This window comes from Petaurus breviceps, unplaced genomic scaffold (genome assembly GCF_028583685.1).
Source record: "Petaurus breviceps papuanus isolate PSGF00001 unplaced genomic scaffold, PetGlider_PUasm1.0 188, whole genome shotgun sequence".
NCBI classification, from domain to species: domain Eukaryota; kingdom Metazoa; phylum Chordata; class Mammalia; order Diprotodontia; family Petauridae; genus Petaurus; species Petaurus breviceps.
In genome coordinates this window covers 11,297,791-11,324,138 of record NW_027185804.1, presented here as the reverse complement: position 1 = coordinate 11,324,138, position 26,348 = coordinate 11,297,791, and the positions used below count along the sequence as shown (strand labels likewise).

Below are 26,348 nucleotides of genomic sequence, written 5' to 3'. Positions count from 1 at the left end.
TACATATGTATGTATTGTATGTGTTATATATGCTACATATTAAACCCATGTTTATAAAGTTGCTATTTCTAAGTCACATCTGTAAGTGTACTTCCATGTTTGCTGTTGGTTTGTCTGCCTGTTCACAAATGAAGGTGGGGTCTTAGATTGTGCTGCCTCAGATGAGGGTATGTGAATAATGATGGGCAAAGTCATTTCCCCTCTCTAAACTTCAGTTTCCTCATTGGTGATGAAGAGTTCAGACTGGATGACCTCTCAAGTCTAAATTTAGATGCTAAAACATCAAAGGCTCTTTAACCACACCTTTTGGACTAACAAATGGCATAGCCACCCTTCCTGGATGAGCAGGGAGTCACCAATGTCATGCTTTCCTGTATCTGACCTGCTGGTATACCTGGAAGACCCCTGGGTCTTACCATCTGCATCACTACTAAACCCTAAGGACTACTGGGTCCTCCCATCCACATTGCAGCTAAATCCTCCCATATATGTATTTTATTTCCCAAATTACAACATAAACTCCTTCAGAACAGAAACTGTCCTTCTTGTATTTGAATCCCCAGATTTTAATACATAGTAAATTCATAATAGATGTTTTTTCCATCATTATAGAGAGATGAAGCTTGGGAATAGATTGTCCTGCCCACTCTGAAAACCAATCTCTAGCACTTCAATGCATTCTGGGGCACATATCTGCCAGGATGAGAATGGGACTTGCCCAGTGCCTGAACCTTCTTATTAAATATGATAAGGATAGTGACTATCAATGCCAGAGGTACTGCACAATAAAACCCCAATCTCCAGGGACACGGAAAAGACAATCCTGTCTTGGCTCAATGACTGAGCCCCCTGAACCCGGGCAGAGTACCAGAAATTCACAACAAAGGAAACAGTAAGAGGTGGTCACCTACAACTACAGAGATAGAGGGACAATGTCCTTTGGATCATGGACTCTTGCCAGATGCCAACACTGCAAAAAGCCCAGTCCAAATCCAAGGCCAATGAGAGCAACCTATCAAGTAGGTGCATAGTGTCAGCTGACAGACGAATGGCACATCACAGCCTTCCTGCTGACAGCCCCACTTCAGAGAGTATCCTCTGTGCTGTGAGCTGTGACCATGTGAGTGATTCACCTCTACATCAGCTGCTTAAGCAAATCTGCCAAGCAAGGCTTCCACCCAAAGGTACTGTCTTTATAGCCGCAGTCCCTAGGGATCCAGGAGCTTGGACCTTCAGGGTCACACAGCTAGGAAGTCCAGGCCTCTAATTTTACAGATGATCCAGAAGGTGATTTGCTTGAGGTGGACAGGTAACTGAGCAAGGATTCAAACCCAGGTCCTCCCTTTAACTCCAAGTGTAATGGTTTCCATTGCATTACAATGGGGCATTGGAAACCCAAGATTAATCCTTTTTTCCAAAGTGAGGAAACTCCTATCATTTAAACAATTAAAGCCTCATTTTTCTTTTTTTTGCATAATTGGGATTTTTGCACACTGGGAGTTCTTAAAATAGGAACACAGTGATATAGCATGAGAGAAGTGAGGACAGAAAAAACAGCAGTGTGTTCTGTGCCCACTTTGGAACACTGGAAGTAATTAGTGTGTCTGGTCCCTTTGGAAATATAATTGCTTCATGGTTGGCTGAGTATAGTTAATTTCCAACCTGTGTAACTTGGCTTCATAGACATAATCATTATTACCACACCAACATCATGAGATAGTCTGAATATTATCAAGGGAATTCCATTTTTCATTTTAACACTATCACATGACCACATATGAGACAGGAGATTTGGACAACTTTTCTAGGCAATCTGGAAAACACTAAATATGCATTTTTGTTTTAATTCATTTTTTAAATTAAAATTTCCTAAATGTATAAATTTCTTTCCAGGATTACATAAAAGTATAAGGAATCAATCAGCTAACATGAAATATTAAGCACCAATTACATACCAGAGAGTACATTGGACACTGAAGTTACAAAGACAGGAATGAAACTGTCCTTGTTCTCAAGAAGTGATGTCCATAATCCATTGCCCACCCAGAAGACCAACCCCAAGAGAGTTCCCAGATTGTGATGGGAAGGAAAGTGATGTTGATGAGCTGATACTAAGTTGGTTCTTCCTACACATCTGTCCAATCCATCATATATAGGAAATAAGTCTAAATATAAATAGCTAGGTAGCATTTCTATGGCACTTTAAGATTTGAAAATCCCTGCATATGCTATCTCCTTTAATCCTGTCAACAACCATGGAAAATAGGTACTTTTATTATCACCTCTTTTGTTGTTGTTGTTCGGTGATTTTTCAGTCATGCCCAACTCTTCATGACATCATTTGGAGTATTCTGGGCAAAGATACTGGAGCGCTTTGCCATTTCCTTCTCCAGCTCATTTTACTGATGAGGAAACTGAGGCAAACAGGGTTAAGTGACTTGCCCAGAGTCATACTGTTAAGTAAGTATCTGAGGCTGGATTTGAACTCAGGAAGATGAATCTTCCTGACTCCAGGTCCAGCACCCTATCCATTGTGCCACCTAACTGCCCATCACCACTTTACAATTGAGGGACCTGCAGCAGAAAAAAGTTAGGCGACCTGCCCAAGGTTACATAACTAGTAAGTGTCTAAGATGGGATTTGAACTCAGGTCTTCCTGACTCCAAGTCTAGCACCCTTACACACTGCACCATCTAAATCATACCCTTCACCAATACTGATAGCAAATCCTTCCACTATAACTTAAAGTCCTATGGATTTTCTTGAAGCACCTCAAGGTGCCTCAGGATTACATCTCTTAGTAATGACAGAGGCAGGACCAGGATGTGAAGCCAGTTTTCCTTGACTCCAAACCCTATATATTACCAACTGTCCCACATCACCTTTCACTAGAGCATTATAAGTGAAATAAAGGGCTTACTGTAGCATCGGTAAGTTTCTCCCACTTAGGTGTAATGAAGTACCAAATCCCCGCTCCAGCTCCTGGCAACGTAACTCCTCGGATGAGCAGGATCACAAGCACAACATAAGGGAAGGTAGCAGTAAAGTACACCACCTAGAAAAACCAACAGACAATCTTACTTTGAGTGAAATGGGTTGAGACTTTGGTGCACATGATGGCACATGCATTGACACAGTCAAAAACGATCTACTGGGGGCACAGCTGGACAAGCTGTCAAGATAGCAGGTCTACCACTCCCAGGTCCTGCTAGAGCTGATGTTGGGAAAATTGGAGGAATCTGGACTGCTCAAAAGTTCTAGAGCATAGCTTCTTAACTTGAGGTCCCCCCAAACCCAAAAGTGTCCATGGAAAGAGTTCAAGGGTGTTGTTGAACTAGGATGGGAATGAAAGTGCATATAAATTTTGGCTAACCTTTGGTTTTCTTTGTAATCATATATATTTTGTTTTGTGGATTTAAAGGCATTATTTTGAGAAGGGCTCCATAGGCTTCAGCAAACTACCAAAGAGGTCCATGACACCAAAAATTAAAGAATCACTACTCTAGAGGAAAGAACTCCTGCATGTGTTCAGATAACTGGTGATCAGGAATATTTAAACAAGAAAGGGAAACTTATCTTTGTTGTACACATCCAGTAAGAGAGAAAAGACATTCAATCTACAGTCTATCAGTAATCCTGATGACATGAATATGAAGGAGGCATGGATAATGTCACCATACTAACAGAGTATCTACCTACAGTAATATAACCAGAGTGAGTAATACCCCCAGGGGAGGGAAGACCCTCACCCCCATGACATCTACAGAACTTGGACACCCTGTCTACCCACCAAAAGGCACTCTCCATTTTCGCTTACACTCATTGCAACTCTAAGTAGCAGCAGGTTTGGGATTCAGAAAATAAATGCCTAAAAGGTAGTAGAGGCAGGAAAGAAGAAAGAAATGAGTATGCATTTGGTGTCTGTATCAACTTTCAGAAAAGGCAGTCATTTGTTAATCATGTCCATCCCTAAGAGATCTGGTACTCTATTTACTACTGATAACTAGAGGTCTTTTTTCTTGTGTCAAAGTGAAGAAGGAGGACTCTTTCTTTGTCAATTTGATCAAAAAGATGATAATGCTTTGGAAACTAAGAGTCAGCTAATTAAGTTTCCCAGTCTCATTTTGATTTCTTAATAAAAATAAACTGGGGAAGAACACAACTATATCCAAGTGCAGCAGAAAATGAACCATGAGTCAGCAATGAAGTAACAGGGAGCTTTATTTATTCATTTATTTCAAAGCAAACATACTATTGGGAAGGATAAAAAGGATTTCATCAGTTGGAAATGACAAGATGAACTTCCTTCCCACTATATCCATCTCCAATAAGCCCTTCACCATTGTATTGTGTCTGACTCAGGACTGGACAACTTGAAAGGGGCATGGGGAAGAGAAGGGTTAATGATGCACCAAAAATTATTAAAGTGCTGGAAAGCAAAAACCTAAGAACTGTGTCAATCTGGCCTGGAAAAGAGAAGGTTGAGGAGACACTTCAAGTTCAACCTATTCCAATAGATAAAGAAAATAAGCACCCATCTCAGGGGCCATAAAAAGGCACCATTTACAAAATGTCCCCTCTGACTCACTAACTGAAGCCTGAAATTCAATCACTGCTACTTAACCCTTTCAGTTCCTGGTACCTACTAAAAGGTACCTCTACCCACTGGGAGAGGTAACACTACATGATACTTCAGTATGAATGACAAATCCAAGAGCACATTTTGACAAAGATTGAAAGAGAGAATCTTGGCATGTGGTAGTTCACAGGGAGGAGAAGGGCTAGGCTGGGTATACTCCAAATAGTCTTTCCTAAGTTTATTAAACAGTACTAACTTTGTAGCTAGAGAAGCAGGGTTCAAATCCCTCACTTCCTTTTGATGTGTGATCTGTGTGACTATGTTCAAGTCACTTAACATCCTTAATCCTGAATTTCCTCATCTGTAAAATAAGGGAGATACCTAGACTAGCTGGCTGCTGAGCTCCCATCAATGGCCAGGTCTAGGATGCTATAGAGTACTTAGAGATGAGTGCAGACCGAATCTGAGGCAGATTGAAATAAGGAGAATTGGAAGAATAGAGCATGCAATGACTTTGATAATGTAAATGAAAACAATAGTAGACAGCTGTAGATCTCTGATTCCTTGTGATGACTAACCTCTCTCCACAAAACTACATGAAGTCTTTCTTCGGGAGAATGATGGGATAGAATTGCTACACATTACAAAGTGGATGCTTTGTCGATTGGTTCTAAGAGCATTGATTTAGAGTTAGAAAGGATCTTACAGGTCATCAAACAAGAAAACTGAGGCCCAGAGAGAGTATGTGATTTACCCAAGGACATGGCCAAATAGGTACTAAAAGGTAGAACCAAGATTCCAACTAAGGTCTTGTGACTCCAAATTCAATACACTTTCCGCTGTCCCATGCTTTGTTTTGTGATGAGAGAGGGTCGAATGTTAGAGAACATATTGGAAAATAACCATTTTAAGATCAAAGAACATCAATTCAAGTGCTGGGTACTTGGTTTTGTTTTTTTTAATCCAAGTTAGTGTTCATCTGTTGTTGTTTTTTTAATTATAGAACTATTCTACAAAGAAGAGTGAGTAAGTATTCTCAATCTCCTTAAAGACTTCCAGGAGGAAGCAGACTCATCCTCAAACAGAGAAGAAAGAACTCATATGTCTCTATCATTTTGCAGTGACATTGTTCATGGGATTTCAATCACCAAATATTCCAGCAAAGTTAAGCAGGTCATTCACCTCTGTTCATAGGTACTGCATCATGATTAGGGCCTTTGCAACCCTGACCAAGAGAATGGATAATGATTTGTCACTTTTTTAAAATATTTCCCCTTAAAGTATTTGATCATTGATCCCTGTTTGGAAATCCTTCCCAGACAGGCAGAGCCACAAGTTAACTGCTCTGAAATAAAACACTTATCTACATAATTCCATTAACTATGGCCCCTGAAGAACTAATTTCAGAAACTACATAAAACTCAAGAGCCTTGACCATCTTCCGGGGTGGTGGGAATACGTGAGTTCAACACCCTTCTAGATAAAGTCATAAGATGTCAGAGACAGAAGATCCTTTAATATTAACTAGTCCGACTCCTGTGTTTTACACATGAAGAAACTGGGGACCAAAAGGAGCAAGAGATTGGGCCAAGGTCAAAGGGTTAGCAACAGAGAAAGGACAAGAATCTCTGAACCTAAGTCTACCATTCTTTTGACTTTCAGCCAAATGAGAATTTGGCAAACTTCCATTTTCTGTCGGTTTTGGATTTCTCCTTTTCCACTACCAAGGCCAGCTCTTTCTAGATACATCAGTGTCCTTTAGTTTATGGGTCATTCAGGACACTCTCATTATACTCCTTTTCTCAGTCAGTCAGGACCTAGAAGCTTGCTCCCTTCCCTTTACACCTTCCCTAAGCCAATCGGTCTTTCCTCTGTAACTTGCAAGACCATTCTCACAGTTGGTGTTTCCTGATCCCCCCCCCTTTTTTAAGAGTAATTATCACTGAGCAAAGTCCTCATACACTTCTGCTGGAAAGTTATTTGGCTAAAAGTCAGGATCCAACGAGCCCTAAAGAGGTTACAGAAACATAGATAGTGTTTACTCTAAACTTAGATCCAAACACGGAGCCCAGAATCTCAAATGAATCATCTGTTCTTGGTGGGAACTGACCTAGGGGATTAGGAGATCCAAAGTCTAGTTCCAGTTGTGCCAGTAGCTAGCTAGGTGACCCAGTATGTAATTTCCCCCTCTGGGTCTCTGTTTATCTCTAAAATGAAGGGAATGAATTATAGGATCTCTGAGGCTCCTTATAGTCCTAAAGACCTGAGGCAATAGAGGTAAGCTCACTAACACCTGAGGTTCCTCAAGCCTTTTCAATGGGAAGGAAACAGGGCATCAGCAAGTCCCCAAGTAACAGAAGTCAGGAAAGTGGGACCAAGGTGATAGGAAGTCAAAAGCAGGCTGGAGTTCCCTGGAGTACCAAGAGAGAGAAGGTGTCAAAGAAAGACCTCATGATTTTACCTGATTTTTCCTAATAGAGAGTTGTTTGTTTGCTTATTTTAATACAATAATTATTTCAAAGCAAACATTCTATTGGGAAGGATAAATAGGATTAGATCAGTTGGAAATGGGAAGATGAACTTCCCACTACATTCATCTCCAATCAGCTCTTCACTGTTATATTGTGTCTAACCACTTAAAAGCAGAGATTCTTAACCTGGGGCCCAAGGTCTCCTGAGAGGCTTGTGAATAGATTTGGGGGGGGATCTGTGAACTTGGATGGGAAAAATAAATAAATCTTTATTTACACTAAGTTCTAATTGAAATTTAGCAATTCCCTTAGCTATGAACGTAGACAACAAATGTTATTATAAGAATCCCATAGACTTCACTAGACTGCCAAAGGGGGCCATGACATGAAAACATTAAGCATCCTTTCCTCAATCGGTTGCCTTAGATAAGGGCAAGAATTTAGAAGCAGGAAGCCAAGGATCCCCACTCAAAAATGAACACCCTACCATTCAAAATCCACCATTCTATTTATATGTCTTTGATTCTTAAAGGAATTTTAGTATCCCATGTAAAATAAAATACTGGGAGGTAGTGTATCTGACCAGCTAACATCACAGTTGCCATTTATCACTTGGTAAGGAATGGGTGACAACAAGCTGAGATCAAGAGACCACAGGTCAGGACTGTAGGGAAAGGTATAACATAAGTGGAGTTGGAAGGGATGAGGGGGTCATTCTACCTTCTTCATTGGTCTTTTTTGTGTATGAAAATAGGATCCATGTTGCTTTTCAATGGCCTCCAGGTGACCAATAACAGTGCAGGGCACTAGCCCTGATGACAGCTACAGTTTAATGCCTTACCACCTAGAAAGTGGGTCAAAGTTTTGCTTTAGTAAATAAGGAGAAACTCTTACTTTGCCTGATGTCTTGATGCCTTTAGCAAGGGATGCATATACAATCACCCAAGCCAAGAAGAGACATACGACTAGTGGCCACCTGATCTCACCAGGATATTCAATCCCTGCAGAAATCTTCAACACAAAATACCTGAGAGTCAAAAAGACAGTGATAGTAAGTTAGGCTGCAGTCAACCAGCAGAGCATTACAGGACTACATATCATTCCCTGATTCCCTGAATTTTAAGGCAGAGGATTTTAGATTAGATTGATTCATGGGGAGATTCAGTGATTTGAGCCCTTGCTACACAAAGCAGGCACACTTTATTGGTTTTGCTTTTACCCGCGTTGGAGATACTCAGGATATCTTAACAGTCAAATCTAACAATAAAACATAACAGCAAAACTAACTGTAGAATGGAAGTTCCTTGAAGACAAGAATTTTTTTCAACTGTTTTTGTATCTACAATACTTAAGACATAGTAGATACTTGACATATGCTTGTTGGGTGAATTAATCCTTTCTCCCCTACCCCCTCCCAAAGCTGAGTAAGCATTTCTGTGTATACATATATTCAAAACCATATGCCTTCATAAGTACAGTCTACAGAACATTATTTAATTTTTATTTAATGGCTGAGGACTACAAGTCTATGACTCTCAGTTCTTGTTTCCAGTGACACAGGTGTATATAGTTGTAGGGAGGTAAAATGTGGGGACCCCAGAACATACCCAGGTCGATACCTAATCATATTAGAAATGAAGCTTATTTTCTTGTCATTTTCCTTTTTTTTCTTTGACAAAAATTCCAATTAATTGAAAACTCTGGTTGAGTTCATAAAATTTTTCCTCTAGTAATATTATCAATACCATGATTAATAAAGGTAGCATTACCAATAGTTGCAACTCTTGGGATACCAGTAAGGTATGCTATTTTTGACATATATATGTAATAAAGGCAACAACTGAGGGCCAAGTATGTAAAGAGGTAGCCTATAGCCTTATGACTTGAAAAGTTGCAAAACTACGAATCAGGGCCTAGTTTATTGTTTTGTTGATTGTCTCTTGACTTAAGAAAGTAATGGAGAAAATGTTAATGATGCTGAATAAATTTAAATGCATCCTGCCTATATTTAGGGGGATGGGAGGAAGTAGGCTGTTGAACCTTTACCAGCACCACTCACAACTATCTCAGGCCTTACCTAGTACTTTTATTCTTTTTTTTTTTAAGCAATCGGGATTAAGTAACTTGCTCAAGGTTACGCGGCCAGGTGTTTCTGGGTGGGTGCTAAGTGTCTGAGCCCGGATTCAATCCCCAGGTCATCCCGACACTGGAGCCAGTGCTCTTACTAGCTGTGCTACCTGGCCGCCCCAATCCTTTTATTCTTGATCTCAAATTTATTTGCATTTCAACCAGAAGCATTATTCCCATGCACACCAGAACTTCATCATGTGAGCCACATTAGTAATCCTTAGGTGGCTTTTTTTGAGTTAAGTCCCCAAAATGGTTTGAAGGGATCCAGACTGTCAATCTGGGATTTGAGAGGAGTTAAAAGTAATATTCCAATCCCAAATCTAGGTAGCATCATGTACTGTAACCTGGAGAAAGGGGTGGCCTAATAAAAAAAAAAAAACAGTCCTGGCTTGAGGGTTTCTGCTGGTTTAGTACAGATTCTGAGGCTAGTCTATATTACCCATGACCTTAGAACATGGTTTGTCACATTTGTGGTATAAAAGACCTTAAGATCAGTGTAGTAATGGAAAAATGTACCAACTACTGCAACCCAGAAGATGGTAGCAGAGAGCAATTTAGGAAGCACTGCATCAAATGACCAGCAAAGACATCCAGTAGATAGAACACAGTACTCAGCAGAGAGCAGCATGATGACGTCACCAGTTAACAACATCACTCGGTAGTGCCAGGGGTGTGTGTCCTAAACACAACGACAAATGTCCTTCTCCATGTGTGAGGCCCCTTCACATGTGCTCCCTGGATGTACAGACCTCTGCGTTAACGTTCCATGGTTTCTGCATGAATGACCATCCTATGCTGGTTATATAGTATAGAGTGTACCCCAGTGGGTATGGACACAATGTTCTTTTGATATCCAATTCACTATACTGTATGATTTTTTAAAATTAACGTGTCTTCCCTGGTTGTCTTAGCAAAGGTAAATATATCAGTATTTACATCAGTATGTAAATACATACATCAGTATGAGCTTAGATTTTGAGTGAGTGCTGATCCTGAACTAGCTATCTATGGATTTGGGGATTTGGAGGGATCCACCACTTTGCTCATCAATCATTATTATTCAACTTGATTCTCTTTTTATAGTTCTACAGAGCACTTTACCAAAGTAAAAAAGCCTAGAAGTTGCATGCCAGAGAGAAAAACTAGCATTTTCCACTTCAATAAGATATAGGAGACCTGACAAATTGGTCATGTGATCCTGGCCTCTGATATGCAGATGAGGGACCCTGGCTAACTCTGATTTGGGACTAATATATGTTTATCAATTGATTTTACACATTTTCTTTGGGGAAGGAAATTGAGAGTCCTCTAAGAAACTTCCTTCTTACTTGAAATATTCTTCACTCCCACTGACGAATGTCTTGTTGGCTTGGCTGGTGAAGTTAACCATTGTCAAGTTTGGATAGGCAGTCATACAGAAAGTTGAGTTCTTAATTTGTATTTTTGGATGATCACCAACAAAACAGGAATCTGTTCAGGAGATAAAAGAGGAAAAATGGATCAGTGAACAAACATTTATGAGACACCCGCCACGTGCCAAGAATTATATCAGGCACTAGGGATGCAAAAATTAAACATTTAAAGGAAAGAAGCATCTACATATCTTCAGGAATTCTAAAAATGAAGATCAAGTATAGCTACCAAATACAGTAATTGTAGAAAAATGCTGAGTGATATTCTCTAGAATTAGAAAAAGTAAACTTCTTAAAAGTAACTAAAAGATTCAGAGCACTGGATTTCAAATCAATGAGAAAAACAATTTAGCAAACATTTATTAAGCACCTACTTCGTGCAGAACACTGTGCCAGATGCTAAGAGAAATATAAAAATTATATAAGGCATGGAAAACTATACCAAAAATTACAATACACAATAAGAGACATACATTAGAAAAGTACAAAACAAAGTGATATATCAGGACCAAAGGTAGTAATAGCATAAATGTTTAAAAATCAACTCTCAGGAAAAAAAAATATGCTAATAACACTTTTATAGGTTTAATCAGAATTATTAATATTATCGCCATTACTTTCTTAAATCTAAACAACAACAAAAAAAAAAACAATAAAATCAAGCCCCGAGTTTACAGGTTTGTAGATTTCCAGAGGATAAATGCTCACACTTTAAATTTAACAATCAGTTCTCACCAGCTGGTTCAAGCTAGTTCCAGGATATCCCTGATGAGGAAAAATAGGGAAGATTCATTTAGCATGTGGCATTTGCTTTACAATATAGCCAAGAATTCAATAGGAAGAAAGAAAATGGTCTAGGCATAGGAAATGGAGTGAGCAAAAACATGAAGGCAGGAAAGTATGGAACACGTTTTGTGGATAGAGAATAGTTCTAGTTTGGCTAGAACGTGATGGGTGAGGGAGAATTTGAGATGAGCCTACAGAGAGCAGAGTTGGTGCCAGGTCGTGAAATACTTTGAATACCAGGCTGAGGAGTCTAAACTTTATTCAAGATGAGACAGTGACAGAGAAAAAAAGAGTAAAATGACCAGATCCATGTACTAGGAAGATTCTTCTTTTACTCTGCCATCTTAGCTCCACCCCCTAGGAAGAGTAATCTAACAGAAGTTTGAATTATAGTCTGGAAGGGAAAGAGAATGGAAGCTGGGAAGATGTGTGAATAGGTGGCTGCAACAGTCTAGGGAGATCGTAATAATGATAGCCTTTAATAAGGCAGTAACAGGGGAAATGGAGAGAAGACATGCAAAAGTTATTGTGAAAATATAATTGCTGTGACTTGTTAACTCTTAGCTATGAGGTGAGCTATAAGAAATTAGTCATTTTAAAGATATAGCCATTTCTATCTCCACAACATCTTTTGCATTTATCCCATCCTTTCCATCCATACAGTTATTAGCCTACTTCATATCCTTATCACCTCTTGAGCAATTATTATAATAGCCTTCTAATCAGTCTCCTTCCCTCAAGTCCCTTCATACTTCAAGTCATCCCCCATACAGTCACCAAAGTGATTTTCCTGAAGCTTCAGTTTGACCACATCACTACCCAATTTAATAAATTCAAGTGGCTCCCTATTAACTCTAGGTCCAAACATAAATTCTTAAGGCTCTTCACAACCTAGCCTTTCCAGCCTCCTTACATAATACTCCTGGTACAGTCTAGTCATATTGGCTCATTTTGTTTTTCCTTATACACAACCCTCTATTTTTCTGTCTCTGGACTTTTGCACTGGCCATCTCCTATACCTGGAATTCCCTCCCTCCTCACCTCTGCCTCTTGGAAGCCCTGGCTTCTCTCAGGACATAGCTCAAGTACCACCTTCTGCAAGAGCCCTGGTCTCTCCAGCTTCTAGTGCCTTCCCCTCCAATCATCACTTTTATTCTGCTTTGCATATATATGATATATTTGTATCTATGTAGTTTTCCCAGTTAGAATTTGAGTCCTTGAAGGTAGGGGCTGTTCTACTTTTGCTTTTGTACCCCCAGTTCCCTACTAAGTGTCAGGTGCATATTGGATACTTTAAATCTGCCTACACAAGGCACTGTATGGTCAGGTAGAAAGAAGGTTGACCTTAGAGTCAGAGGACCAGGGTATGAATCCAACTCTGCTTCTTATCTACCTTTGGAACCTTGGACAAAACATCCACTTTCCTGGGTCTCATTTTTCTCATCTATAAAATGGGGGAAGGATATGATTTGTGTTGTTCCCGTCTACACAGGGACTTTAAGATTTTCAAAGTGCTTTACATACACACAGTCTCCTTTGATCCTCACAACAATTATTTGGCAACTGGCCGGGTGGAAGTATAAGACTACCTTCAGAGAGGGGTTTCCTGATTAGTAGTTATGATAGGGGCTATTAGCATTCCAAAAAGAAACAGAGGCTTGGAGATTTGCCTGGGGTCACAGGAAAGATTCAAATGAAGGTCTTCCTGACTCCAAAATCAGTGTTCAATCCGCTGTGCACCACTACCCAGAATGGATAATCATTGAGGTCCTTTCCAACTTTAAAGCTATGATCTGTAAGATTACACGTAGAATTAGCAGCAGAACAAGGTCTGGAAACCAAGTTTACTGCCTCTTGATCCAATACTTTTAGCCCACTTAAGCATAGTCTCCTAAACCAGTCATTTTTCAGCATAAAACAAAAATAAATCACGTATTAAACAATTCTCTCCTGGCATGGCTTAGTGCTCCCTTTTCTTGGCTTCACGTCTCCTCCTACTTCTACTCTTCAAGCCATGAATCAAGATTTCCTTATATAGCCATGTAGTAATTACCTGCTGCCTTCCAATCTTCATAACCAGTGTGCTACTTAACAGAATGACAAAGAATTCCAGGTGGACTGATTTAATGACCATTAAATATTTACCCAGAAAGCATCTGTTCACCAACACCCAGGCTTAGATGCAAATGACTAAAACCCAACAAACAGGCAGCTCTGTGATCAGTAGGACAGTTATTCCTAGTTCTGCAGCATTTCATGAGAATGATTACCTAACCCGGTGGTGTGGGGAATAAGCAAACGTGAATGCCTTCTAAACCTATGCTGAAGCAGAGGAAAAAAAGGGGGAGGCATTGTAAAACCATGTGACTACAAGGCACTCACTAGATTCTATCTCTCAGGGAATGCTGGGTGGAAGGCAAGGTCACTGATTCTGGTGCAGTGCACCATGCTGCAGTATCAGTCCTCTCCTTTCCGCAGCATTCCCTTGCTACCACCAGAGGGCAGAAGTGTGCTTTCTAGTGCCCCTAAACCCAGCAATCTCCCTACAGAGAAAGAACTCAGGCTTGCTTTCTGCATGCAGCTCACCAACCCTGAACAAAGAGGAGAAACAATAATCACGTTAATTGTAAGGATGGAATTCTGTCTGCTGGAGCAATCTTTAATAAATGAAAGCATGTTCTTTCTTAAGACTTGGAAGGAAATGAAGCATTTAATTACATTTTTAATTAAAATTAAGATATATTTATATATTTAAATTAGGTCATGCTTCTGTTAATCTTTTGGGGCAAGGTATATAGAGCTCATTCTTTCAAAAGGTCAACAGGACTCATATTACAGGGAAATAATTCTTTATTCTCAATTCAACAAATAGTGATTAAGCTTCTATTGTGTGTTGAACACTCCTGGAAAGATGGAAAATTTGGAAGCCACCCAATCCCAAGATTTCAGGGAGGAGTAAGACAGAGATAAACTACATAATAGTATATAATGAGTACATTGTAGAGGCGCAGAACTGAGTGCTAGGTGCAAGGGGGAAGGTATCAGAGAAGGTTTCCTGGGGGAGATGGCATTTGAATTGAACTTTTAAGGATAGATAGGTATTCAACAGGTGAAGAAAGAAAAGCATTTCAGGCTTGGAGAATAACAACACACACACACACATGAGCTGCGGAGACAGAAAGCAGGTCAGTTTGCCTGAAGTATCTAATGCATGAAGGAGATTTCTAGAGAATAAAGCTTATAGGGAATAAAAAGGTAACATGACATTATGAATTTGCAGGATGTTGACTGGTAAGCTATGGAGGTTGATCTTGACTTCAGGAGGAAATATGGAACCATTGAAGATCTTAGAACAATGAACAGCTTTAACTAGATCCATCAGATCACGAAAGGTTAGCTAGACCACCCCAGAGCAGTTATACCAATACCTGAACTTGATTTATCAAAGACTGGTTTCTGAGCATTCTGGTAGGATCTAAAGAAACATACACACTCACAGATACACACATATAATATATGTGTGTGTAGTTGGGAAAAGACAACTCATATAATTACATCTAGAGCTTCCCAGAAAACATCTAATCCCATCCACTCATTTTACAGATAAGAAACTGAGGCCCAAAGAATTTAAAGTGATTTACCCACATTAACACAGGTAGCAAGAAATAGAACCAAGATTTGGACCCAAATCCCCTACCTCCAAATCAGACACTTTAACACTGCACTACACTACACAAACTTTTGCCCTGAGGAGTTCATAGTCTGCAGAAACATAATCAGAATGAACAATTTTCACCTTCTTTCCCATAATTCATATTCTGAACAACACAATTTACTTGCCATAGCTGCTAAATTATTGAGTCCTTTAAGGGAGAGTTCATGTTTCAAATCACCTCAATATTCCTGTTCCCAGCAGGATGAGGACAGTCCTCATCTATAAGAAAGTCACAGTGTTGATTCATAGAATCATAGATTTAGGGCTGAAAGTGACCTTAATGGCCATAAATCCAATCCCCTCATTTTGCAGGAGGGGAAACTAAAGACCCACAAGGTTAAATGATTTACCCAAGATTACAAAGGCATAAGTATAAGAAACAGTATTTAAACCTACCCCTTAAAATATGAATACACACACACACAGCTGAACTGTTCTTTGATCATATGTTAGGTATGTCCTGCTTGTTTTCCCACCTATACTATAAATTCCTTAAGGAAGATCACTCTTTTATTTCTTTTACTGTCCAGATGAGAAGCAAGATTTGGTGAGGGGGAAGTGGGAAAGGCAGGCAGCAGACCAAGGTGCCTTACCCATAGGAGAGTGCAAAATTGGATGCATTTTTTTAAAATATGACTTGTTTGAGTGAGATAACACAGTTTTAACACCAAAAAAACCCCACTCTTAATGGTATATAAGCATTTCAAGCCACTTAATGTTAAAGACTTTATACATCTGATGGACAGTAAAACACAGAACCCATCCTTTTCAAACATTGTCAACATTGTTCAAATCCGCTTTCCTACCATAATCAGGGAGGGTGCCCAGATTTTTTTTGACCCCATGATTAAAAACATTAAATAAGGCATCCACCTAGAATAATTTTACTTCTCTTTAAGAGACCACATATGCTCTTGGAACCTTTCTTCTTGGTAACCAATATCCACCAAGGTGTGGAGGAAGGGAGGAAGGAGGAACAATTCATTTCTATCTCCAAACTAAACTAGAGTGAGACCACATTCCTCTTGAGAGAAAATGCTTTGGACCTTTTAATACTAAAAGCACTCAGCCTCTGAATTGGGCCTTGGCTCACAGTGACCACAACACTAGGGCAAGGTCCAAGTTCTTCAATGTCTAGGAGGAAATCATCCTCAGGCGGCAGAATCAGGGTTTAAACTCTCTGCTCCAAAATGGCATTTCCTTGGAAGTCCTTTGGCCTCCAAGATATAACCTGGCTTATGAAACAGACTCACAGTTCTGCAGGGCAAGTTTCCAGGCTACCTGATATTTCCTTTAAATCTAAAATGGCCTGAGTCCATTATTTACTTTGATTCCTGCAGCCAAAGAATATGGAGAATGAATATTCAGGCTCCCATGCCAAGGGCAGATGGCTAGGTGGGAGTATAAGAATAACTATATATCAGGATGTTTTCTGGCCAGTAGTTATGACAAGAAGATTTTCCAATTTGGTGAATGCATGGAAGGCTGAACACGCAATCCCTAGAAGTGTCAAGATTTCACAGTAGCTTGAGAGAGGAACCCCAAAATAAGAAAGTGGCGTTTTATAGTAGAAAGAACATTAGCTCTGGACCCAGATTCGAGTCACACCTCTGATGACTATCCACGTGACCTTGTTCAAACCACTTACCCACCTGAGTCTCAGTTTCCTTAAATGTAAAATTAATGAGTTGGTCTAGATGACCTCTAAGGTGCCTTCTAAGTCTGGTTGTAAGAATTTTACTGGACATGGTGTCTTGTATTTGACCTCTCTATTTTAACCTTTCAAAGTAAAAGCTCTCCTGAGAAATAGTAACAATTACTGCCATTTTGTAACACTTTTCTCCAAACAATTTTAAGTAGATTTTGCAGGAGATGTCATTGCTTTTGCAGGTGAAAAAAACTAAGATTTAAAAAAGATTATGTCAATTGCCCAAGGCCACCCAGCTAATAAGTGGAAGAGGTGAGACTAAAACCTAGCTTTTTGGACTGTATATCCACTGTTCTTTTGGCTAAGCCATACTGGTCTCAAGCTATGTTTAATTATGCAACTCCATATCTTCTTGGGGGGGAGGGAAGAGAAAGATCCATCTTTCCCTACCAAATAACTCAATACCAAGATTCAAGGTAGGGTGGGAACAGACAGTTCTAAGTGGCCCTTATGACTTTTTCATCATGCAACATAGACCCTGTCAGCAACAGAAGAAGTAGTCCATGGATGATAAGATGTTCAAATATTTAACATGTATGTTACCAGGGAATTTTCATGAAAATTAAAGTAATTTCAAAGAAAATTGTTATTAATACTAATAAATATTAATAGTAATCTTCATATCCCCATCATGAATATACAACAATTTACAAAGCACTTTTCCATCCACTATCTCATACTGACCTCAAAAAACAAACCATATCAGCCTCCTGACTTATCTAACATCACATATATTCAGTAGCAAAGCCAGGCATTGAGTTAAGAAAAACATGTTAGGGCAGCTAGGTAGCGCAGTAAATAGAGCACAGGCCATGGAGTCAGAAGGACCTGAGTTCAAATACGACCTCAGACACAACACAAAAAACTAGCTGTGTGACCTTGGGCAAGTCACTTAACCCCAATTGCTCTATCTTTCCACCTCCAAAGAGAGAAAAAAAAAACATGTTAGAAAGCATCATATCTGTTAGAAAACATCTCGTGTGCGCATGCGCTCGCGCGCGCGCGCGCACACACACACACACACACACACACACACACATATACACACACACATCTCTTCTCTCCAAAGGCAGCAAAGTATGGTAGAAAGAATCAGAGACTCATGTCTAGGCTCTGCTACTTAATATCTATGTAATGTTAGGCAAGTAATTTAATTTCCCTGGGACTCAATTTCCTTACCCATAAAATAAGAGTGCTGGACTAAATGGTCCCCATATTTTGCAAATGAGGAAACTGAGGCCCACATAACTTGCTTCATATCTTTCAAGAAGTAAATCAGAGGTAGGAAATGAATCAAGATGTCCCCACATCTTTAATTTCTAATCCCACACTTTAAAGACAACTCTGTTCCTTCATTTTTTTAACCCCAAACCTTAAACATAAGCAGCCTTCTCCCAGGCCTAACTACTTCACATCAGAAAGGGGTTTTCACATGAAGATCTTTAAAATTAGGGGGGGGGGAATAAAATATGGATTGATCCAAACTTACCTAATAAAAGTTTGGTTTTGTCTTTGCAGTCTGGTGTGTTCCATGGGTTGTTGCAAGAGGCCCAGGGTAGCACAGACACAAAGGAGGCAAACAGGTAGAAAAGTGTGTAGCATATAATCACATTATAGTATATGGCTATTAGGACAGAGATGATCAGCATAGCAATGCCACAGCCTAAGGAGGCAAACACTACAGGTTAGTAATCACAAATAAAATCCCGTCCCATCCCATCCCAGTATTGCCCCAGAGATCATTTTGGGGGAAGGGGAGAAGAAGGAGGGTCATAGAACCAAGGAATCTTTTGTAGCCAGAGTGTTAATAGTGAAATGAAGAAAGTCACACTACTAGGAAATCTAGAATGTCTAGGGTGTGGGTTCAAGACTGAATCACCTTCCTGATGATGGGGGTTAAGTGAAACTGAGATTTGGGAGTAAGGCAGTGTTCCTGGAGATTAGGAGCCAGACTGAGTTTGGAATGCAGTGGAGCAAACTTGGAACTGGCATGTATCCATGGGCAGGACTCTTTGCTTTGGAGTTGGTGGGACTGGAGACTGACAAGGTCACTGTTATATGGTGCCAGATTCTGGAGCTACAATTAGCAGTAACTATTCCTAAAGATGAAGCCTGGAGGGAGACTGAGGGATTGAGGGAGGGACAAAACAAGAGGTAAATGTGAGGGGGGCAGAGTAGCTCACCTTGTAAAGCAGGTATTGCTTTCCAAACGGACACAGGGCCCTGGCTAGCAAACTGCCCCAGGGATACTTCCAGAAAAAAGATGGGCAGACCGGCCAGGGCTAGCATCATCAGATAGGGGATGAGAAAAGCACCTTAGGATATTAGAGGACAAGAGAAGAGAAAGTAAGAATGTGTCTCAAGACTGGGGTAGGAAGAACAGCACCTGCCCATTCCACACCATTACACCTTAACTTAACCCTCTGAGTAGCACTCAGATGGTTTCATTCAGAGACTCAGCATGATAGCAGATCTGTGGAGTCAGATCTCTCTTATATAATATTTTAATTCCCCACCTCAACTCTTTTATAAAACACATCTGGTTGACCTGATTCACTAGATGTCAGTTTAGTATTTTTAGAGCTAGGAGGGATTTCAGAAGATGACTATGCCTACCTCCCCATTCTATAGTTAATGAATAAAGTTTTGGGAGTTTAAATGAATTGGTCAAATGTCACTAAGGTAACATCAGAGGAAAGATTTAAACCCACATGTACTGGCTTGAGACCAGCAGTCATTCGGATATCTCATGTTGTCTGTTGGTTTGGGATTTTGCTTTAACACTCATCAGATTACTCTAGTTTCTTATATCTGCAAGGCTGGGTACTTGATTACTAAAATGATCCATTTACCACCTTGAATGGTCTGAGCATCTTAAATATTTCTGCAAGGATCTGGAGTGACTAATTAGTTACTGGTGCAGTGAAGAGGGTTTAATTATACATGGGGGGGATGTATTGGTTGCTTAATTGGATTTTGACCCCAAGGCCGATGATGAGGGTAGTGTGATTAGCCAGGGGTGGGGGCCTGGAGTCCAAGGAAACACCCAAGGCAGACTGGCATCTTTAGCAGGAATATCTTGACCCTAGGTGGGGTCTGAAAGTAATCTCTAAATTCTCTTTCCATTCTAAAATTCTAGAACTTATGAAATCTCAGTTTCTCCTGAAAGTGAAAACCAAGTAAAAGTTGCTAGCTTTCCTGGCTTTCAGACTATGTTGTGTGTGTGTGTGTGTGTGTGTGTGTTTTAATTTTCTTTGTAACTTCACTGTTTGGCACTGTGTAAGGCACATATTAAGTGCTTACTAAAAGCTCATTGACTAACAGGCCATGGACTCTCGTCCAGAGAGCATTGAGATTGGGAGGTGATGGAAGGCAGATTGTTCTTCGATAACGTGGGCTCCTAGATCCTTGACACTTGGGTGGGTAACCCAGTCACAGATCAGGGTCCCCAGCTGTAGCGAGGGAGGGGCGGAGAAGGGGAGCCAGCAGAGCAGGAGGGTCTCAAGGACTCGGTAGGTGCAGTCTGGGCTAGGCGGACTCAGCAAGCCCAGCCGTGAGCAGACCCTGCAATGTGCAAGCCCTGCAGTGAGCAAGCTTGTATGGGGCACACACAGACACTCCTCCCTTACCCTGGGACATGGGTATCTATCTTTCCCCTATAGTCTTTCTAGAAACACCCCAGGGGCCCGCATCCCTCCCCCAGTCAACCCAAGCTCCAACCAAAGGCGAGCTCAAAAACATGGCTTTCCTAAACCGCAGTGCGGAAAACGCTGAGAACGCTTTATTCCAGGGGCTTCTCCGCCTCCGCCCCCGCCCCCGACAAGGAAAGAAGGCAAATGATTGGCTCAGCCCCAGGACGCGCGGGAAAACAGCCAGGCCAGCCCCCGAGAGCGAGCCAGTAGCGAAGGTGGATTTAAGCAAATCTGCTAGATACTTGATTTCAGAAACATGGAAGAAATTGTGGCCAGCTTTCCAGTAGGAAAACTAAGCAAGCTGAATATAGAGACAAATAGTCAATCACGGCATGGGACGGCTTTTGGGTGTCATGGGCTCCTTTGGCAGTTTGGTGATAATCCTTCCTGAGAATAACGTTTTAAAATAATTCAAGGAAATGCTGGACTTCAATTAGTGAGTAGTGGGGGGGTGGGGAGGGAGAAGATGTAATTTTTTTTCACCATCCATGTTTACAATCCCCAGCTTAAGCACTCCTTAAGTATTACAGATAAACTGTCCTTGAGGGAAAAAAGAATGTCAATTACTGACCCCTACGTGTTCTTATAGACATGGACTACATGGCAAAAGTTGTGTCCCCGAGTTCTTTGGAGTGTTTTTGTTTGTTTCATTTCGACTTGAGTAAGGAATTCCCACTGTAAAAATTCCCTCAGATCTGCAGATCACACCTCCATAATTCAGTCTTAGAGAGGTACTTAGGGAAATAAGAGGGTGAGCAACTTACCCAACCAAGGTCACACAGCTAGTACATGTTAGGGGTGAGTCCTGAACACATCTCTTCTTGACTCACTGCACCACCCAACAACCTCTAGCCACCTTTTCGTGCCCGTCAGAATTCTGCCAGGTAGGCATAGCTTTTCCAAGTGGGGATACTGGCCAATCAAATACCAACTTCTATCCTAGAAGTGTATCTTCTGGATACTTTTCATCCTCTGGAGGAATTAGGACTCGGAGACCTCCTTGGTGCGGAGAATTAGCAAATGCAGGTGGATTTGAGAGTTACTTTTTTCCTATTCTACACTGCAAGCGCTGTGGCGGGGATGGAGAGGATGAGCCGTATTGGGGGCTTTAGAGTCAGATCTCCCTCTGTTTGAGAGCTAGCCCCTGTTGGGCAGCCACACCAAGAGACTTGGATTGGCACTAAGACATCAGAGATTAGACAGAATCGCAGTCCCAAAGCACACCACGAGAGCCTTTACTAGAATCAGAAGTACCTTGGGTGATCTCAAAACTTGTCAAGTTTTACTAGGCTTGGAAAGAACTAAGAACCGTCTAACCTGGGCGGGTGAGGAGACAACTCGGGGACCAACAAAGCTCTAGCGACTGTTCGCCTATTGAAGGGCGCCTATCCCATTTAGAAAAGGCTTCCCCTCCCCAAAGAGTCCCTTTGACTCGCAATAAAGGTGAAAACAACGAAAATTGCTCGGGGTTCCATGTACCGCATTGAAAAATGTGTCCTGTCAATATATATGTTTGTGAAGTTGTATGTGTTGTGAGAGACTACCTTCACCTCATCAATCAATCATTTTTAACAAGCATTAATATCAGATTGATTAATATAGTACTCACACTAGACAGCATGGAACCAATTCAGATCAGTAAAACAATAGTCAAATCTACTATTAATAACTTCTCTGCTAGAGTAGGAATCTCTGGGTTGTAAAATTTGGGTTTAAGTGTGTTCTGGTGGGATAGGATTATTTAAGAATCTCAACCTCCTTTAAAATTCTAGGCGCCTAAACCAGCCTCAGTATACAGGGTTCTTGATTCAATAAATGCACAGAGGAAGACTAGTAAGGCTCAACTGCTTCATCTGTGAGTAAGCGTGTGTGGGGGCGGGTAATGTGATAATGGCCAGGGTTGTCTTGTGACTAGGATGGTGATTATTGAAGCAAATAGACTCACACCCCCAACCCAAACCTCCCAGCTTATTTTCCCATGCTCAGGGTTTTAAGTGATGGATCCTATTTGGATCCTGAATCTAAAAGGATCCAGCCGGTCATTGTGTGTGTGTGTGTGTGTGTGTGTGTGTGTGTTTTGTTTTTAGGTTTCCCCGTTAAGGAACTAACAAGAGACAGGATGGGGTCAGAGCCCTCAAGGTCTGTGGGAGCAGGTCAGAACATCTTCCCAGGCAGAGTTCCTGTCCCTCCCACACCCCAGTATAACGCGCCCGGTAGCCCCTCCCGGAGGAAATAGAGCAGAAAGTCCTACCTCCCCCATTCTGAAAGGCCAGGTACGGAAACCTCCAGACATTGCCCAGCCCCACTGCGTACCCAACCATGGACAGGATGAAGTCCAGTTTGCTAGACCAGTTCCCTCGGGCTTTATTCTCATCCCCTTCATCGTCCTCCTGCAGATGGAAAAGCACATTGGTCGGTCCCATAACAACCCCAGAGTTCATTCAGCAAACAAGCCCCACATACTTCTCTTGAACCTCACCCATCAGGCCCATTTCTCCCTCTTCTATCCCCCACTCCCCCTCCAAAAGGAAAAGAAATAAATAAACCCTGAGCAAGCACTTTCCTTAGGCACCTGCGCTAAAGCAAAATTGGGGAGAAGCCCTGTCCCACTGAAATTCTTTTTTGTTATGTAGCCTAGGGACATTAAATGCACAGCTTCCGGGGGAGGGGGGGAGGGATAGGGAGTATTCTTAGTTCAGAAGTGCTTTGTACTTCGGTTGAGAGAAGGAACCGGTTGGATCGGAGGAGCGACGTTTTTTTTTGGGGGGGGGGGGGGAGAAGGGTGAGATTTTAGAGATAGGAGAAACGACCTCCAAAGTATTTTCAGAGCAACAGAGAGAAAAAGGCAGGGAAATACATTCCTATTGGCGTCCAAAACCTTGGGTTGTTCCCTGAATCTGATTCTTCGGAAATGGCTATCTGAAAGAATCCTTTCGCCCAAAATCTCACCCCTGCTGTCAACTAAGATACGGAAAAAGCTTCCAGGAATAGTGAGACCGGCCTCTCAGAAGTCTGCTTGGCAAACCAAAATTTTAAAAAGGTGAGGCAGGTCGCTAGACCGAAATTTTAGGGTCGCTGGCCACTTCCTGTATTCTATGACCTTTTTACTAAGTGGGTTTGAAGAGGGACCTAGTTATCTCAACCCTCTGAAAACAGGCTGATTTGTAAATGAAAGTGCTGAGGGGTGGAAAAATTCGAAGGGAATAAATCAGAAGAGGAAAAGGCAATGGTTGAAAAGAATGGGCAGTCAGGGGTGGGGATGTAGGTATGAAATCAGACAAGAATATGAAGTAGATCTTTCTGGGGTATTCCTCTTTCCCCTTCCATAGGGCTGAGGGTGGGGAGACGTAGAGAAAGGGGCAGAATGGAACTGAAGCTCAGCCCTGTTCATCAGCTTAGAGGTAGAAAGACGACTAAAAGAGAGAGTCTTTCTGTCCACCTGCATTTTGACAGACAGACTCACTGCCCTTGATTCTGCAGATGGGAGGCCCGGAAAGAGTCATGAAACATCTTTGCCCCATGGGAATTTATTCGTTCGTTTTTAAAGCAAGTGGATGTAATGTAGCCTGTGCCTTTACCCTCTCCATCTCAGTACAATCCCTGCTCCTGCCAGAGAGGTAGAGCCCAGCAATATATATTCAATTATCTGAGTCAGATACCAGGGAAGAGGGGAGGAAGCAAAAGGAGCATCTAGGGAGAGGAAGAAAGAAGAGATTTTAAAATGAAGCACCAGCAATTCAGGGAAGAAACAATGTTTAAGAGAATTTTCACTTCAAATCCTTCAGATAGGCTCACCTGACTTCAAGCAGACAATCTTTGCAAATCTCAGTTCCCCAACTTCTAAGTCCAAAAGAGTCCCTTAGCTGATTTGGCCAATGGCCCTGGGAACTATTTGCATGTTTAGGGCATAGGCAGGAAAAGAGGTCAAGGGAAAATAATGGGAAGGAAGAGGAAGGAAGAAAGAGGTATTTATCTACCATAGGAAAGAGGCACAGGGTTGACCATGTTTCCCAAAATTATTTCAAGAGCTACTTCCAGATTCTCAGTATTTCCCTACTCTTGTGTGGGAGTAGAAAAAGACCATTTCATGGCCTTGGAATTTTCAGTTCATTTCATTGTCATAAATAATCCTCATAGGTATGAGTTCCTTCTTTTTCTCCTGTAGGTTCCAGACAATGGTAATAAGGAAAGTAAGGAAACAAAATTAATCACAAATGGGAAGGGCTATGCCTGTTAAAGGGAGTGGTTCTGCCCTGACCAAAGAGGCTACTGGGGCTCCATCTCATATTTTGGGATCAGCTGTCTCCTCCCACCACCACCAACTGAGCTAGGGGTATGCCCTGCATAAGAGCAGCCTGTCTATGCCCTAGCAACACTTCAACAGATTCATCCCATGCCCCCATCCTCTGCTCCCTTTGACTGACCTAGCCAGGAGCATTTGAAGCCCCCAAACTGCCTCTGGCTGCACCCACCTATTCACCACAGGGCAAGACTTTTCCTACTCTGGTTTCAGCTTGATATTTGGCAAACATTTATTCTCCTGGCTCTCTGCCCAATTAGCAGAAGCGGGGCAGTGAGGGACTGAGGGCAGTGAAGTTTGAAAAAGTCTTGCTGGCCTGAGGACGTTTGGGGAGGAAGAAGCAGAAACCAAACTTACCGCTGGGGTAGAAGTAGTCGTAACACTGCCTGGCAGAACCGAAGTAATACCGTCTGTACCCAGCACCACAGTGCTCTGGCTCATGTTTATCCAACCTGCAGCCTGGGCACTGTTCTGCTCCAGGGTGCCCTTGCCCGGGCTCCCGCTCTCATCCCCTCCAACGCTGGCACCTCGAAGGGCCGGAATCCTGCAGTGCTGAGCATTGCCCGGGCCTGGGCCCGGGCCCCCAGTAGGGGGAATGGTCTGCAAGGCATGGGCCTCTATAGAGTCCTGGCGGGAGGCAGCATCTAGTGGAGCCCTAGCGCTGCAAATCCCAACTTTGGTCCGCTCTGACTCGTAGCTTTTGGCTTCTTCCGAAAGGAAAGTTTGGATACCGTTGGAAGCCGACTTGGCAATCCTAGGCAGCTGGGAAGGGGCGGCAGGGGAAGGATCGGGCTCCGGACTGGTCCTTGTCACTGAGGAGCCTTCTAGGTTTCCCGAAGCCTCCAAGCTATTTGCAAGTGGCTTGTTCATATCCTTCGGACCCGAGTAATCCTAAGAACAAATGTCACTTTCGAGTAAAAAGAAAATCTCAATACTTTTGATATGTGTATCTGTACACAGATAAAAGACTATTCCAATAATTTTGTAACCACCTCCCAAATGTCTAGCAATGTAATTTGGAGTGGGAATTTCATATATATGCCTATATAGACAAGCCAATATTTTTCAATTAGCCCATCTCGTCAATGACAACATTTCATGAATAAGCTAATATGCCATCCCAGTTCAAGGGTCAATCGAGAGAGACAGAGCCTAAAGGATGATTTTGGGAGGTGTGGATGGGCAAGAGGAGTGAGAGGCGGGAGCAAATATCTCTACAGCTGTGTGCTCCTGGCCTCTTTGGATTTCACAACACGACTGAAGGGTGCCTGCTTCCCCCATCACCAGTGTAGAAAGATTCTTTAATTTTCCGCCCCATTTCCTTTGTCATTCAACAATGCACACTGTCTTTTTTTTTCCGGGTATGGACAAGCTGCTGCTGCGGCTCAGGCAGCAGACTACATAGCCAGTACTTTGACACCCGCCAAAATACGCACCCCCCCCCCGACATACACCAAACCTTTTGCTTCATTCCGAGCCCTCAAAAAACCACCTAAATAACCGTCAAATAGGGAGGAATGGGCGAGCTCCATGACCAAACAAAGAGGGTTAAAAA

The 26,348-nt window shown here is 41.8% G+C and overlaps 1 protein-coding gene across 1 annotated transcript in view; it reads right to left on the bottom strand.

The window, feature by feature from the left end:
- Window positions 1-25,663, bottom strand: part of SLC6A5 (solute carrier family 6 member 5) — a 61,148-nt gene extending 35,485 nt beyond the window's left edge. Inside the window, exons 1-7 of the mRNA XM_069090897.1 lie at window positions 25,154-25,663; window positions 22,745-22,883; window positions 18,985-19,116; window positions 18,291-18,464; window positions 10,509-10,650; window positions 7,945-8,077; window positions 2,921-3,055 (exon numbers count right to left, since the gene is read on the bottom strand). Of these exons, the coding sequence (XP_068946998.1) occupies window positions 2,921-3,055; window positions 7,945-8,077; window positions 10,509-10,650; window positions 18,291-18,464; window positions 18,985-19,116; window positions 22,745-22,883; window positions 25,154-25,663 (1,365 nt within the window). The remainder of the gene's footprint in view (window positions 1-2,920; window positions 3,056-7,944; window positions 8,078-10,508; window positions 10,651-18,290; window positions 18,465-18,984; window positions 19,117-22,744; window positions 22,884-25,153) is intronic.
- Window positions 25,664-26,348: the final 685 nt, after the last annotated feature.